This window comes from Erpetoichthys calabaricus, chromosome 15 (genome assembly GCF_900747795.2).
Source record: "Erpetoichthys calabaricus chromosome 15, fErpCal1.3, whole genome shotgun sequence".
NCBI classification, from domain to species: domain Eukaryota; kingdom Metazoa; phylum Chordata; class Cladistia; order Polypteriformes; family Polypteridae; genus Erpetoichthys; species Erpetoichthys calabaricus.
In genome coordinates, this window is record NC_041408.2 from 40,789,790 (window position 1) to 40,807,335 (window position 17,546).

Here is a 17,546-nt window from a genome sequence, read left to right on the forward strand (position 1 = left end):
GGAGCGTACAGTGCTTGGTCGTCTGTGTGTTGCAGTTGTTTGAGTTCGTTTCCGGTGCCGCAGTGCAGGTGGGCTGGTGAGCGTCCCGGTTGCCATAGTAAGATTCTGAAATAACAAAGGTGAAGAAGAACGCCCTCCTCGAAGAAAGCCGAGTTATCTCTGTATTGTACTGAACTCCACAAAAGAGTATCAGTTTTGTGTAAATCATCCAGTTGATAAACCATAAGATCGTTTTTTTTAATTGAGCAGTTTTTGAGCGTCATCGGGTTCATATTGTGAGATTGTTCAAGCTGTGGAATTTAATAACAGCGTGCCGATTTAAAGAATTTTTTAGAGGGCATGCTTTAGGATTTCCGAAAATAAATTAGGTAAGAATGCAGTGGGGATTATAAATATGACTGTTTAGCATTGTGTTTGGACTGTCGGAGAACTTTAATCATTGTCCACCAATCAGTTTGTTTTTCGGTGTGTTCTTTTGTAAAATGTCTTTAAATATCACAATCAAAACGTGTTTAAAAGGCTTAACTTCGTTTAGTAAAGAATATCCAGACAGTTTGAGTCTAAATCAGTGCCCACATTTCACGCGCTTGTTTCTGAGCCTTTTCGTATTTACAATCAGAAACCATTCCGTTGTTTTCTAATATTTAACATGCTATTTATTTTAAATTAAAGAACAGTATGTGTTTTGTCTTTTTTTCCTGAGAAAAATTTAAAACCGAAGTGTTTATAGCAAAAGACCTTTGAAAAATATAAATGGGCTCACTGAAGTAATGTCAAACACAAAAAGGAAAAAAGAATACATCGTAGACAAACGAAAAAAGTAAGAAGTTCAGGTTTATTTATTGAAATCTAAGCTTTTATTTGTGATCTCAATAGTTATCTATATACATTTTGAGTCATTTTAGGGTTGCTGGGGACAGAAGCCCATCATTCCAGCCCCTGACACAATACAGGAACCTACTCTGAATAGGTCCATCACAGGACACATTCAAGCATACTGTATTCTTACCTGCACTCCTAATACAGTAGTCCAATCAACAATACCAGTACATCTGAGCAGAACCCTTTCAGATATGTATGAAGAAGAATAGGGAGATTTCACACAGACCATAGACAAATCAAGACTGCAAACAACACACTGGTAATGAATAGAAGATTACCTAATTTTGCGTCCCTAGAGCTATAAAACAGCAACATTAAGCACTGAGGATCATGTCACCCACAGATCATAACAGAATGGCAAAAAAGTATTACTGGAGACAAGAAAACTGAACTGGATGAATGAAACTAGATAGGCATGGGCAGCGAAAGCTTTTTTGAGTTTTCACTGTACTAATTCTAATGAATTATGAGGAGGAAAGGTTAACTAATTGAGCATTCTAATAAATTAAGTAATGCAATTTTCTGGAATGTTAACTTCAATTGAAAAATTTTCTCAAAGACATGTTTGGTATGTGACAGCATTTTGAAGATATACCAAGATGTGTAGATCAGAGTATTGATGTTTATTCTGAATGGTTAGTGGATACTCAAATGTCTGAGGTTTTTTTTCAGGATGGTGAAAGCTGGCTTTCATACCATATAAAATCTTCTTTTTCACATTCATATTTACTGTGGCCTAGATGCTATTTCAAAAGCACTGGATAATCAAAGGAAAATGACAATTTAAAGTCACCTGTCAATCCAGTAACATATCATCCCTACTGGGAACCAAACTAGGATTCAGCCTCTGACAGGCAGCACCACTACCTGTAATAAGGTGGCACTTTTGTGTGGTGCAAAAAGATTTTCTTGAATTCAAGGCTTGATTGTAGCAGGAGTGGTGCCCAGCCTAAAATGCAATTTTATTTTTATTATTGATGTATTTAGCTTTTGTGCCTCTAGCGAGAACACGCTGGTACAGTTGATGCTATGCACTCTAGTTCACCTTTCTGGCCCAGTTTCTGTATGTGTCTGTGTGGATGTTCCTTGGGAATCTTGTTTTCCTTCCTCATCGCAAAATGAAATGTGTGTCGTTTAACTAGTTAAAATAAAAAATGTAATTGGAAAATGCATATTTCAACAGGTGTTCTACTGTTTCTATGATAACCCATAAAACCATTCTACAATTATATTTACATAAACAGCATGCTACAAAACAAAGCTTCCAAAACACAACAATGTACTGGGAAGCCAACTATGTTGCTATCTGACATCAAGACCCCTGTAGTGCAGAAGGAGCTGTCTGGTGTGACAGGAGTAGCCATCCCTTCACATACGAGAGCTGAGGAATCAAAGAATGTTGTCTGCAGAAAAGATAAAGGTGATCAGCAAAGAATCACAAGAAACAAATCTGTCCAGGTAATTACATTTAATAATAATAATTCATTACATTTATATAGCGCTTTTCTCAGTACATTTGATGAAAGTGTTTGGGGAAAACACAAATTGTATGTGGAGTAGTTGGGAAAAGTGAAACTTTAAGATGTATCAAATTTAGTTCAATTAAGATTTCAGACCAATTCAGTGTACTGCATTAAAGCCAATGATTTTTAACATAGGGAGTAAGTGATAAAAATATGTTCTTATCAAACATGAAATTTGAAAATTGTTCAGTCAGTTTAGTAATGTCAGAGCATTATAGTGGGGTGCCTTGTCCAGAATTTGTCTCAGGATCTCAGGAAGTGAGTTTTCTGGTTCCTTACTGAAATCTGTAGAAATATGTCTCTGGTCAAAGAAAGGAGGCCTCCTTTATGTGGCTAGAGTAGGAATCCACCATGAGGAGGCAGTAACATGTTATGTTATAAAAACTGGACTGTTGGTCTTTGCCCTTACATTAGGACTTACAAGACAAAGGTGAACATTTGTTTGAGGGTAATCCCTGTCCATTGAAATAATTTTGGTACTGATTCAGTAGTGACCTCCTGAAGAGGACAATGTGAACTGAAAGTGGAAAGCAAAGACAATTGTCTCCTTAGGAAAAAGGAGAAAACTGAAGAGAGTGACAAAGAGCCATAAGAAGGATGGACTGTATAAGAGAACTGACATTCTTTCCTCGTTTAATAGAGGGAAAATGATACAGTCTTGTTCAGCAATGCTCAAGTGGGATATACAGGCTTACATCTATTTATCCTAATTTTATGTATATTATAAAATAGAATCATCTTTGCATTATTGTGGTCTGTCAGTATTTGTCTTCAGGATCTTGTGCTGTGCTCACAAACAGTGCCATGACAGGATGCTCAGAAAGGCCAAAGCAGTAACTCATCCATTGCATAATGTACTTTCCAAGGTGTATCTAAACTCTGTTATTTAAAATTTTATGTAGGTTTGCTTTGATGATCGAAGAAGTTTGTGTGAAAAAATTGTATCCCTTGAAAAAAATGTTTTCCAACTGCAAATTGAGTTGAAGGAAAAGAATAGTGAAATTTCCAGATTATCACAAATAATGTATGATAAGGTAAATATTATCACATTTCATTAATGCTTGGCACAGGAGGTAACTTTGTTACCTTGTTAACAGTGTGGGTGGCGTCTGTGTGGAGTTTTCATGCTTTCCCTGTTATCACATAGTTTTTCTACTATCATTTAAAGAATACCAGTCATGTCACCTGATATTTCCAAATTTATAATCTTCATCTGTAAAGCATCATTTCCTGCCTTCTCTCAGCTGCTCCTATAGCGGGTTTCAGCCCCTTTTCAGCCTGAACTGGCTTCTCTTACTCATTCTAAACTATGTCTTGAATATAATTTCAGTTGTGACCTATTCTTAGTATAGGGCCATGTACTGTATATTGCAGGCTGTTTGACTCATGGCCTAGTCATGTTCTGTGTGTTTGAGTACTGTGTACAGTTTTGGTCTCCAAGTTACAAAAAGGACATAGCAGTGCTACAAGAAGTCCAGAGAAGAGCGACTAGACTGATTCCAGTGCTACAAAGGATGAATTATGAAGAAATATATATATATATTTTTATATTTTTATTTTATTAATTTTCATTGTAATCATTCCATACAAACAGATCAATTTATAACCCAACAAAATTGAAGACAAATCAAACCCCACCCTGAGAAGGAGAGCTTAGCTAAAGGAAAATTGCTTAAGGCTTTTTAATAAGGTAACATTAAACAAAAGAAAGGGAGAAGTAAATATATATGTAAATAAGAGATGGAGAAGGGAGTTAAATGCGGTAATAGTTATTTCTCTTATTCTAAAATAATATTGATTAAATCCTGCCAGGTTTTGAAAAAATTTTGTACAGATCCTCTAACTGAGAATTTGATTTTTTCCAATTTCAAATAATATAAAACATCGGTTTCCCACTGACTTATAAGAGGAGAATTAGGATTCTTCCAATTTAACAAAATAAGTCTGCGTGCCAAAAGTGTAGTGAATGCAATCACCGTTTGCTTGTCCTTCTCCAATTCAAGTCCATCTGGAAGAACACCGAACACAGCTGTTAATGGGTTAGGAGGGATTGTGATACCGAGGCTGTCTGAAAGGCACTTAAAAATTTTTGTCCAAAATGATGTTAGTTTGGTGCAGGCCCAGAACATGTGACCCAGTGAGGCAGGAGCTTGGTTGCAGCGTTCGCAGGTTGGATCCTGCCCTGGAAACATTTTGGACAGTTTTAAGTGAGACAGATGAGCTCGATATATAATTTTTAGTTGAATAATTCTATGCTTTGCGCATATAGAACTCGAGTGAATTCTCTGCTTTGCTACCTTCCACTCCTTTTCTGATATATTGATTAAGAGATCTTCTTCCCAATGTCCTCTTGGATCTTTGAAAGGTAGGGACTCTAATAAGATTTTATATATTGCGGAAATAGTGTTTATTTCCTCGAAATTGAGCGGTATTTTTTCCAGCATTGTGGAGGGTGCAAGGTGGGGGAAATCGGGCAATTTCTGTTTAACAAAATTTCTAATTTGAAGATAGTAAAAGAAATGTGTAGCTGGGAGGTTGAATTTTGAATGTAATTGTTCAAAAGATGTAAATATGTTGTCTATATAAAGATCTCTGAGCATTTTAATCCCAAAACTTTTCCAGGTATTAAAAACTGGATATACTTGCGAAGGTTGAAAGAGGTGGTTCTCTTGCAGAGGTGCCACTGATAAAAGATTTTCCATCTTATAATGCTTTCTAATTTGGTTCCATATTCTGAGTGAGTAAAGCACAATTGGGTTATTAGTATATTTGCGATAGCTTTCATTTATTGGAGAGCAGAGCAGGGAATATAAAGAAATACTACAGGATTTTACTTCTATTGCGGACCAAGCCTGTGTATGTTCATTTATTTGTGTCCAGGTTTTTATGGCTTGTATGTTTGCTGCCCAGTAATAAAACTGAAAATTAGGTAAAGCCATGCCACCTTCTGCCTGAGGTCTTTGTAGGGTTGCTCTTCGGATACGTGGGTGTTTTGAGTTCCAAATGAATGAGGTTATTGTTGAATCTAACTGTTTAAAAAACGATTTATTGATATATATTGGAATGTTTTGAAATAGAAAGAGAAGTTTAGGAAGGATATTCATCTTAACAATGTTAATTCTTCTGGCTAGAGTGAGATGAAGGGTTGACCGTCTATGCAAGTCTTGCTTAATTTTTTCCATACAGACGCCAAAATTTTGTTGTTATGAAGAAATATTAAAAGAGCTGAGCCTTTTCAGTTTAAGCAAAAGGAGATTAACAAGAGACATGACTGAAGCGTTTAAACTTATGAAGTGAATTAGTACAGTGGATCAAGACTGTTACATTAAAATGAGCAAGAACACAGGGACACAGTTGGAAACTTGTTAAGGGTAAATTTCACACAATCATTAGGAAATATTTCTTCACACAGTGAACCAGACACATGGAATAAGTTACCAAGTAGTATGCTGGACAGTAGAACTTTAGCGACCTTCAAAACTACACTTAATATTATTTTGGAAGAATTAGGTGGATAAGATTGGTGAGCTTTGTTGGACTGAAAGACCTGTTCTTTTCTAGACTGTTCTGATGTTCTCCCTGTATATATGTGGGTCTTGTGTGGGAAGTCTGCTTTCTTCTCACACACGCCACAAAATATTTGAAAGTTAGGCTGATTACTAGCTATAAATTGGCCCTGTGCAAGTGAGTGTGGGTGTACCTATGAATGAGATGTGCTGGAGTCTTGTCCAGTGTTAGTTTCTAGTGTCCAGTGCTGCCAGGAAAGCCTTATGATAGTGAATTAGAATTAGAATTTAAGTTTAGAATATGGATATACAGTATGTTGCACTACCCCTGCTGTTTCTCTCTGTCTTTTCATATTTTTGTTAAGGATGTGACTCATACAAGACAAATTCAAGAACAACTACAGGTCAGTGCTGCAATGAAAGACAAACTAGAGAAAGCTGAAAAAAATGCACAGGAGAAAGCAGAATTATATCAAAAGTGCTGTGAAAGTTATGAAGAAACCATTTTAGGCTTGAAATTGCAGGTATAGTAATGGCATCATTCTTCACTCTGTTCCACTAAACCAGTAAGTTCTATATCAATTTGACCACTGTGCAATGTCTTCTGGTCTAGCGGCTAAGGAAACGAACTATAGACCAGTTTAACCCTGATCCTAAAGCAAGTCAGCTATTTCCTTCCCCCCGTTCCAACTGAAGAATTGGAATTTGCACATTTCTTCAGATAAAAATGCCATCTTAGTAAGAAAACCAGGAATTGCTGGTCAAAATAATATTTTGTGCTGCTTAAAGTTTACCAGTAGTATATCATTTTTGGAATCCTAAATATTCATTGTTACTTTTTTAAATAAAAGTTATATTATGGCAATAATCTGAAAAAATGTGCCGGTAGTGATGAGCCACTGATTTGTGCAATGCTGAATTTGCAGGAAATATAAAGTTTTGTTTTGCCACATTTTTATGTGAATTTTTTTATGTGTTTTGCAAATGAAATTCGTGCCATTGACACAGGAAAAAAGATGTTTAATTTTACATTGTACCCCCCCCCCCCCATCAATACTGTATTTCATCTCATCTGCAAGCTTTGTGCAATGGTGTGTGTATTATTGGATTAGTGAGGCCATGTTGGGAAAGCTCAATTTTGCCCTCAAATATTTTTATAATATTCATAATCACTGTTTTGACTGTTATTCCTTCCTCTCTCATCCAAGTTTATGCCTGATCACACCATTAACACTCCAAAAACTTAAATTGGTCAGTAGTGACACCAAAACTCTCTATTAGCCATGTTGCATTATCCGACGCCCCCCCCCCCCCCCTTATGTTTATATGGATTCCATTTCTGAAAAATATACAGGTCCAAAGGGATGCAAAGTGTTCCCATACTTTTAGAGAGCTATATAACATGCAAGGCATCCAAAAAAAAAAACTTTCAGAACACAAAAAAACATTTTAGTGTATTTTTTAATTGTGAAATCACATATTAAATTAATTTTTCTGTCAGTCTTATGAAACTACATGCAAAACAGAACATGGCTATTTTAATCAATGCTTATTACAAGTTTTTCATTCTCATGTTTAGCTTACAAAAACAAAACATTTCTAAAAAGTTTGCCTGTTAGGGAAAAAAGAAAATGCTAGCTGCATTTCTCTAGTAGAACTGTACACACATAAATATACAGTACTGTGCAAAAGTTTTAGGCAGGTGTGAAAAAATGATGTAAACAAAGAATGCTTTCAGAAATATAAATAGTGATTGTTTATTGTTATCAATTTACAAAATGCAAAGTGAGCGAACAAAAGAAAAATCTAAATCAAATCAATATTTTGTGTTACTACCTTTTGCCTTCAAACCAGCATCAGTTCTTATAGGTACACTTGCACAAAGTCAGGGATTTTGTAGCATTACAGTCAGGTGTATGATCAACCAATTATACCAAACAGGTGCTAATGATCATTAATGTCACACGTAGGTTGAAACACAGTCATTAACTGAAACAGAAACAGCTGTGTAGGAGGCTTAAAACTGGGTGAGGAACAGCCAAACTCTGATACCAAGGTGAAGTTGTGGAAGACAGTTTCATGTCATGGTAAGATTGAGCACAGCAACAAGACACAAGGTAGTTATACTGCATCAGCAAGGTCTCTCCCAGACAAAGATTTCAAAGCAGACTGGGGTTTCAAGATGTGCTGTTCAAGCTCTTTTGAAGAAGCACAAAGAAACGGGCAACGTTGAGGATCGTAGACGCAGTGGTCGGCCAAGGAAACTTAGTGCAGCAGATGAAAGACACATCAGCTCAGAACTGGCAGAAACCAGTGGGACCCAGGTACACCCATCTACTGTCCAGAGACATCTGGCTAGAAGTGGTCTTCAAGGAAGAGTTGCAGCCAAAAAGCCATACCTCCGACGTGGAAACAAGGCCAAGCGACTCAAGTATGCATGAAAACACAGGAACTGGGGTGCAGAAAAATGGCAGCAGGTGCTCTGGACTGATGAGTCAAATTTGAAATATTTGGCTGTAGCAGAAGGCAGTTTGTTCGTCGAAGGGCTGGAGGAGCGGTACAATAATGAGTGTCTGCAGGCAACAGTGAAGCATGGTGGAGGTTCCTTGAATGTTTGGGGCTGCATTTCTGCAAATGGAGTTGGAGATCAGGCAAACATGAAGGCCACCCGACATCACCGTGCAGGGAGATCAGCTTCCCTGGAAACATCTCCCGCAAAACTTGCATGGATTTCCATGCCACATAAGCTGTTGCTCCATCCTGTTGAAACCAGACATTCACCACATCCATTTCTTCCAGTTGGGGCCACAAAAAGTTCTCTAGCATTTAAATGTAATGTTCTGAAGTGATGGTGACCGTTGCTCCCCCCTCCTCAAAAAAGTAAGGGCCTACTATGGCAAATTCTGCAACAGCGCACCAAACTGTAATACAGTCACTATGCAGGGGTCTCTGATGAAGCTCATGAGGGTTGGTTTCAGCCCAATAGGAAAAGTTTTGCTTATTTACGCAATCATTCAATTGGAAACGTGCCTTGTTGCCGCACATGACAATGGCATCTCGATGAACAGTTTGCAGAATGTATGCGCACAACTCTCTACTGCTCTCCTAGTCTCTCTCAGTGAGTTTCTGCACTACCATCATTTTGTATGGATGGAATTTAAGATCCTTATGCAAAATCCTCTGTTTGCACGCTGAACATCTAGCACTAGAATTACCAGAGCCAATGAAAAACTCGTAATTCCGGCCCACCTTAAATCCCTTCACACCTCTCCATCAGCGTCTTTTGTCTTCTAAACGTGTCGATAAGCAGCAAGCAGCCTGCTATACCATCCCCCACCGCCTCAGAACAGGCATGAAGTTCTCCCAGTTCCAGCCTTGATTGATTATCTGGGAGTGAGCTACCCAGAATTGTAAGGGGAAATAATTTGATGTGTGTTTTGTGTCCTACAACAATCTATGTAAACACATCGTTAAAACAGAAACGTTTTTCATGTTTAGTAATAAATAACAAAAGGTAGACATGAACTGTATAATATATGAAGGCTGATGGCCAATTATCGAATAAACACTTTTATAAAAGGTGTAAGTACAATACAACATCTTCTGTGGTGCTGCGGTTAGAACTGCTGACTTCTAATCTGGAGGTCGTGAGTTTGATACCAGCTTCCGGGCAATTTACATTTAGAGTAGTGAGCTGCTCTTTTTTGTTAATATTATACAGTAAAAACATACATTTGATTCGAGTCTGTAACAGCCAGTGTAAATTATAGTACTTGTAAAAATTAGCGGTTTTTATTTTTTTACTTTTATTCTTTCAGCCACGATTACGATACAACATCCACCCCCTGGCCCCAGATCTGATGAGGTTACTTTTTATTTGAAACTGGGAATAACTGTAGATGTGAGTGGTGTTTTGAGACAATCAAACTGGAAATTCTCTTATCTGGAGCGATAAAAGCTGACATACAAACGCTGGTGAATCTGCCCTTCTTCGTATCTCACCGTCACTTGAATTTTTTTTTATTCAGTTGTATTGAGTGTTCCTGCTCATGCTGAATTAGTATATACCTTATGGTCCAAGATCTCAAAGCCGCACTGACAAAAAAAAAACACAGAGACATAGGTATATATGATATTTGGAATAACTCATTTTATGACCTGTATAGTACATTTCGGAAAACATTGTGGCACTGATGCAACATTATTCATATACATTCTCATAACATCTTGCGCTTGTAATCAGTGACCGCGTTTTTTTTTTTTTTTCGATCTTGCCAGTGTCCACTTTTGGGGTATGGTGCTGTTTCTTTTGTACTCCAGGATATGCAGAGGAAAGAATAGTACAGAGCAGTCAGTTCCGCACTATAGGCAATCATCAGATTCAACTGTTAACAGTTCCCTCACACCCAAGGACCGTCCTTTCTACGTTTACCACATGTGTACCTGTTGCAATGCACACACTTCTCTCTGTGCTGTGGTTACTATTACACTGAAAGGGCTTGGGAAGCGGCGGACTTGGAACAGAAGCTTGTCGATGTGCATCCTCTTTTGCTTTATCCATCGCCTTTTCTTGTAAGAAGCGACGACGAAGCTCCTCTGCAAGGTGAGCAAAGGCCCCCGTGCATGCCTTGCACAGTACATGTGCCTTGATCGCTGCCAAGTCAAGCGTGTTATAGTGCAAGCAACCAGCCACCTGCGTGCTCCTGCTGCACTGAATATGCTCATGCCTTCTGGTGCATGAGATCAACGCAGCACCGGGTAAAAAAGAAAGAGACAAATATATGTGACATTTTGAAGAAATAATTTTATGACCTGAACAGTACCAATTAGAAAATCGTCGCACTAATGCAATATTATTTGAAAACGAACAGTGTCAGATCGGGTGTGAATTTATACTGGCGCTGTTAGTTAGAGTCAGATCAGAAGGTTGGGGGGTGGGGGAGGCGAGGGACAGCGTCAACGTGACTGAGAATAAGACTGAAAAAAAGCTAACTTTTAGAAATGCCATACATTTACAGCTGATCCAATTAGAAGTCGGCAGTTCTAACTGCAGCACCACAGAAAATGTTGTATTCTACTTATACCTTTTATAAAAGTGTTTATTTGATATTTGGCCATCAGCCTTCACACATTATACAGTTCATGTCTACCTTTTGTTATTTATTACTATAACATGAAAAACACTTCTGTTTTAACGATGTGTTTACATAGATTGTTGTAGATACATAACACACATCAAATTATTTCCCCTTACGATTCTGGGTAGCTCACTCCCAGATAATCAATCAAGGCAGGAACTGGGAGAACTTCTTGCCCATTCTGAGGCGGTGGGGGAATGGTATAGCAGGCTGCTTGCTGCTTATCGAAACATTTAGAAGACAAAAGACGCTGACGGACAGGTGTGAAGGGATTTAAGGTGGGCCGGAATTACTAATTACTATTACTATTAATTCGTTGGCTCTGGTAATTCTAGTGCTAGGAGACTGCAAAATTGATGCCAATATAGCTTGGGTGGTTTCAGGCGTTTGTACAGTCCAAGCACGGCTTGAAGATTTTCTGTTCAATGTTGTACCCGTGTTTTTAAATTTAGCCGTCCACTTAAGAATTGTTTTCCGATTTAGGACATCACTGTTAGGAAGAATGCTGAAGTGCATTCGGAAGGCGTGTTGCGTAGTGATGATGGATTTGCTGTTTATGAAGAACTGTTTGACAGTGAAAGCACAGTGCATACCGACCAAAGCATGTTGCTGACTAAAAACTACAAGGGCTTGCCTATCAAAGGACTCCGACTCCAACCCACTTAGCTGCCTCTGCCTCACACAATGACCTTGAGAAATGTGGTGCTTCATTTCGGCTCAACCTGTATATATACTGTATATATAGGACATAGGACATGTGAATTATTTATAAAGCATCTTATACCCACTCCCAGCGAGGAATAGGAGTGCACATTTGAGGACATCAGGATTTTATGGCACCCCGAGCTGAAAATCACAAAGGCGCTTTGTGGTTTCTTTGGAAATAATGATGGCACTTTGTAGTTTTCTGATATTAATTCTAAAGCTTCACCACAAAGAAATTGATTAAAAATATTCAAAGGGACACAAATACATTCAAATAAAAGATTTATGCCATGTTATGAATTTGTACTGTATTTGCAAAAACATCAAGAATAATACTGTAATGAGCACCAAGATGGAAAGACCAAGACACACCAAATGAGAGTTAAGCTTGATAACAGGCATGTTTATTTAACAATTAATGGTCCACAGCCATACTTTCAAAAGAATCACCTTCCCACTGTTATGGCCATTAAGGGGGAGACATTGTAAAGTAACAGTTATACTAAAAGTAGGTATGGCTATTCTAGCACTGTTTCTGAAGTAATATTCACTCCAGTGAATACTCTGAGATTTTTGAGCCATTTTTTTTAGGACCTTTTTCCTACTCTGAGACGCTTGATAAATACAGGCACTGGTCATCGTCTCTGTGGAGGCTGCCTGTCCTATCCATATTTGAGCAGGTTTTCCTCCCACATCATCCAAGGATGTGCATGTTAGGCTGACTGGTGATTTCAAATTTCTGGTTTCTAACTTCTGGACAGTGCTGCCAGGATAGGCTCTGCCCCAACACACTGAAATGGATTAAGTGGGTTTGTCAATGTTATTTTAATACACATTCCAGGGTGTCTAATTCTGCCCCAGCAGTACCTGCGTGTAGTTTAAACATTCTCTCAGTATTTATGTGACAGATTTTTGCTCACATCCCAAATTCGTTTGTGTTAGACTACTTAGGAAGTAAAAATGTTAGGTTTGAATACAGAATCGGAGGTCTGAAAATTGAGAGTACATCTTATGAGAAGGATTTATGATTCATAGTGGACTCTACACTATCAACTTCCCAATAGTGTTCAGAAGCCATTAAGAAGGCAAACAGAATGTTAGATTATATAGCATGATGATGTGTGGAGTACAAGTCCAAGGAGGTTATACTCAACCTTTATAATGTATTGGTGGAACATTATCTGGAGTATTGTGTGTAGTTTTGGTCTCCAGACTACAAAAAGGATATAGCAGTGCTAGAAAAGGTCCAGAGAAGAGCGACTAGGCTAATTCCAGGGCTACAGAGGATGAATTATGAGGAAAGATTAAAAGAACTGAGCCTTTTCAGTTTAAGCAAAAGAAGATTAAGAGATGACATGATCAAAGTGTTTAAAATTCTGAAGGGAATTTGTACAGTGGATCAAGACTGTTATTTTAAAATGAGTTCATCAAGAACACGGGGACACAGTTAGAAACTTGTTAAGGGTAAATTTCGCACAAACATTAGGACGTTTTTCTTTACACAGAGAACCATAGACACTTGGAATAAGCCACCAAGTAACATGGTAGACAGTAAGACTTGAGACTTTCAAAACTAGATGATGTTTTTTTTAGAAGAATTAAGTGGATAGGACTGGTGAGCTTTGTTGGGCTGAATGGCCTGTTTTCATCTCCACTGTTCTAATGTTCTAATGACTCTAAATTGGTATCATGTGCCAGTGTCTTGTGACTGTGAATCCCACAATCTCAAAATAAAATAATGGTGGATCTTTGATGTCCTAACACATTCTCTCTTTTTAGCATGAAAATGCTGTTACAGGACTACAAAAAGAAAGTGACCTGCAGAGGTGCAACTATGAGAATACAATTCAAAAATTAAAACAGCAGATCTCAAATATTATAGAAGGAAAATCCAGGTAGAGATGAAATTATTTCCATTTTTGTTAACAACTGCCACATTTCTGTAACATGTTACAGTATTTACAATGCAATATCTTATGGAGACAATTAAGGAACATTTAGATTGGATAGCTCAGATTTAATTCCAGCTTGGGGACTGAATCTATGTAGCAAAATTAGCAAATGGATAATTTATTAAATGGATCAATGAAAAAAATGTTTTTGCAATGCACACATTAGTATATATTCTTGACAGGCAGTTTTACACTTTGAAGAAAAGATGTTTATACCATTTGTTGCACATTTATTATATTCATAATACTAGGGGGCTCTGCCCCCAGCTCACTTCGCTCACCAACTTTACCCCCGCCCATCCCCACCCCAATGGATGGGCGCTGGGCAACCGCTATCTCATAGCTGAACCGTTTGAAGGGCGTCCTCCGTTAGAGAAAGCAATTGTACTTAAAGAGTATACAGAAGAGTATGCAGGGTGTGGGAGGAAGACGGTTTGGTCCTTAGTTATTATAGATAGAAAATCAGTTACTTGAGTATTTCACTACAACTGTCTATTTTAAATACCAATGAATAATAAAATGCAGTAAAAAGTAAAAAAGTAGAAGTAAAAAAGTAAAACATAATAAAAAGTAAATAAAAAAAATTAAATTACATTAACGCCTCATCCAAAACAATATTATGAATTACTTTATCATCTGACCTACATTCTATAAACATTGCTTTTTGCATTTCTGTTCACATATTATTTGGGATATTTTGCTCTTTCTCATTTATTGGATGTTTCTCTTTGTTCTTGGTTTTTATTATATGCAGCTCTTTTTTGTTCATTTTCTTTTTTTGATGTTCATTACCAGCTCTTGCCAGTTTTTTTATCGTGATCTAAAATTTGACATTCTTGAATAGCTAATTTGCATTTTCAGTCTTGCCAGTATTGAAGGGCAAGTTAGCAGCATTGAGAGTGTCATGGGGTGGTATGGAGAGAGGATGTGCGCAGCAGGAGTAATGATTGGGTGAGGAGAGGGGTCAAGGCCGAATAATGCAGACATGATGTAAAACTTTTTTAATATGAAAAATGTAAAAGATATTTTTTAATGCTAACACTTTCGAATTATTTAGTTCAAGCAACCAGCAGAAGTAAGTTTCCAGTCTGGTAGCAGGCAACAATACTTTTTGTTCTGTTCTGTGTATTGCATTTACCACATTTTTTTGACACCAATTGCCTGCCCAACCTACCTGGAAGGAAGGTCTCTCTCACTTGCCCTTCCCAAGATTTCTTCTAGGAGGGCACTTTTTTTGGGAGTCTTTCTTGTCTTCTGAGGGGGTCAATGTTTTTTGTCAAAAAACTGGGCCTGTTAAATCCCATTGAGACATCCCTTGTGTGATATTTTGGGCTACACAAGAAATAAATTGTTGTTGATTTAGTAGACTTTGCCTTCTTATCCATTATGTGTTAACTTTAGAGAAAGACAGCAACAGCTTGAAGAACTTGGGAAGGAGATGAACAAACTTACAGATGAGGCCAATGCACTCCGAAGACAACTTGCAAAAAAGGTATTGCAAATCACTCTAATTTAAAATTAGCTTAAAAAAAATTCATCCTAACAGCCATCATTGCTCCAAACTTGCTTTAACCATTTTGGGGTCACAGGGAGGCAGAGATTATCACAGGAACATCAAGGTCAAATAATCTTCCCTGAATGGGACACTAGTCAATGATTTTCCACAATCATGTACACTCTCCAAAATCAGGCCAATGTAAAGGTAATCAAAGAAAAATGTGTCTGTGTCCTAAACATTATGGAGGGCACTTTATGTATTCAATTAAAACATTTAGCAAGGTTGCAATAAATTTCATTTTTTTTTTAAACTTCAGGACCACCAAAGGAAGATGACTTCACTAGAAAATTATCACAAACAAATCTGACTATAAACTCAGAGGATCACAATGGTAAACCTGTCTTCATATAGAAAAGTGAAGCAAGATACCTAAATAACGCTGAATATATTAAATGTAAAAACAGAAGGATTTTATAACTACAAGCCAACTTTAAACCTATTCACAATGGCATTCTCTGTTCAAATTTGATGTATTCATACATCAGTTCTTATTCAACATGTGTATAACTATAGAAATTAAAAACATCCTTATAATAAAGTTGTTTGATATGGAAATTATTATGGTAAGGAAAAATGCATAGCAGAGCATGCATGTTAGGGGTGACCCAAATCACATGACCTTGAAGGAATGTGTTTTCTCACAAGTGGCGAACAAACCATTTTGTAAAAGTCATGCCTGAGATCAGATTACATTGTAAGTGCAAGCTAGGTGATGTTTTGTTACTTATAAAGAGAATACTGTGTCTTATTTGTATTAAACTGCTGAAATTAAATCCTTAGTCTGTTACATGATGACACATTGCAACGCAGATATGGAATTCTCCACGTATTTGGAACAATTGTAGTTCTTCTCATAAACACTTTTTCCCTGTCAGTATTTTAAGACACTATATATTTCTGATGTGTATTAGTGCTTTAGTTAAAGGTGCAGCTTTGTGGATCCACCATCCTGGATTCATATCTAAAGTTCAGTGGTCATGGAATTTTAATACTCTCTCCAGCTGCATGTTAGGCTAACTAGAGATTACTCTGTGTGACTCAGAGAGTCTGTGCAAAAGAGAACACTGCAGTGGAGTGGCGTCCCATCCAGTACTGACAGGCTGTGACCCTGAATTGAACTGCGTGGATTTGAGAATATTACACTTAAGGGTAATATCCATCCATCCATCCATTATCCAACCAGCTGAATCCGAACACAGGGTCACGGGGGTCTGCTGGAGCCAATCCCAGCAAACACAGGGCACAAGGCAGGAAACAATCCTGGGCAGGGTGCCAACCCACCGCAGCTTAAGGGTCATATAAATATCTAAAATAAATGAGTAAAATCATTTTGGATTTTTTTTTAGGTATTACATATACAGTAATGTGAAAAGCACCAACCAAGCTCGGCTTCCAGCAGACTAAGTTGGATAAAATTAGGCACACTTAACTCTTGTGACAGTTTAAGGTCTCCGTGACCCCTTTAACCCTCAGACCAGACGTCAGACACCAGGTAAAATCCAAAGATGAATATTTTATTATAATAATAAAGTGCACAAAGCACCACCACTCCACTATACTCAATAACCAATCAATACAATAATCACAATACTCAATCCTCCACTCCCAGACGCTTAGCCACCCTGCCTCCCAACTCAGGTCAACGTCTGGGATTTCCCATCGTCCTTTTATATTCCCTGACCCGGAGGTGTTCCTGTCCAACAATCCCACAAGTCCTTATGACTTCCGGGTCAGGGTAAAAGTCCTTTTCCTCAACCCGGAAGCACGTCGTTTCTTCTTGTCATGTGATCATGACGCACTTCCGGGTTATAGGGCACGTAAGAGTCCTTGAGCCTCCCTGCAGCGTCCTCTGGTGGGCTCCACGGTGTCCAGCAGGGTTGGGAATAAAAACTCCATTGTCCATAATTCCCTGCTGGTCTTCGGGGCACTTCCATGCTACAGGGAGGGCTCCATCTAGCGGCCTGGGGTAAATGGCCGGCCATCCCTCACACCCTTCAAGCACATTTGTCAGGAAAATTCAGTTTTCTTCGTGATATCTGAAAAACGGGGAATTTGTAGTTGGAGGTTTTGAAAATTTTAAATTTCCCATTCAAAAGCACTGATGGCTTTGCAAATTGATGCATCTTACAACAGAAATAACCTGTGTAAGTTCAGTTATGAATTTGTTTTACCATTTCAAAGAGGTCACTTCAACTATTTTCCTGTTTTACTCAACCAATAGCCACACCTGTAGGCAAAACAGCTCTCCAATAAATATTAGTCACCCAGGAGATGAATGCATG

At 38.0% G+C, this 17,546-nt stretch overlaps 1 protein-coding gene across 1 annotated transcript; it reads left to right on the top strand.

The window, feature by feature from the left end:
* The first annotated feature begins 60 nt into the window (after positions 1-60).
* LOC114665717 (uncharacterized) lies at positions 61-15,222 on the top strand. The gene is made up of 6 exons (XM_028820340.2): positions 61-368; positions 2,066-2,340; positions 3,308-3,439; positions 6,277-6,435; positions 13,534-13,649; positions 15,108-15,222. Exons 2-6 carry the CDS (start codon positions 2,128-2,130, stop codon positions 15,220-15,222), a joined length of 735 nt encoding a protein of 244 aa, XP_028676173.2. The 5' UTR covers positions 61-368; positions 2,066-2,127.
* Positions 15,223-17,546: the final 2,324 nt, after the last annotated feature.

Coding starts and splice junctions, on each gene's coding strand:
- LOC114665717 (XM_028820340.2), top strand. CDS start 2,128: ATGCTACAAAACAAAGCTTCCAAAACACAACAATGTACTGGGAAGCCA. Junction 2,341..3,307: donor CAAGAAACAAATCTGTCCAG/GTAATTACATTT, acceptor AATTTTATGTAG/GTTTGCTTTGATGATCGAAG. Junction 6,436..13,533: donor TTTTAGGCTTGAAATTGCAG/GTATAGTAATGG, acceptor CTCTCTTTTTAG/CATGAAAATGCTGTTACAGG.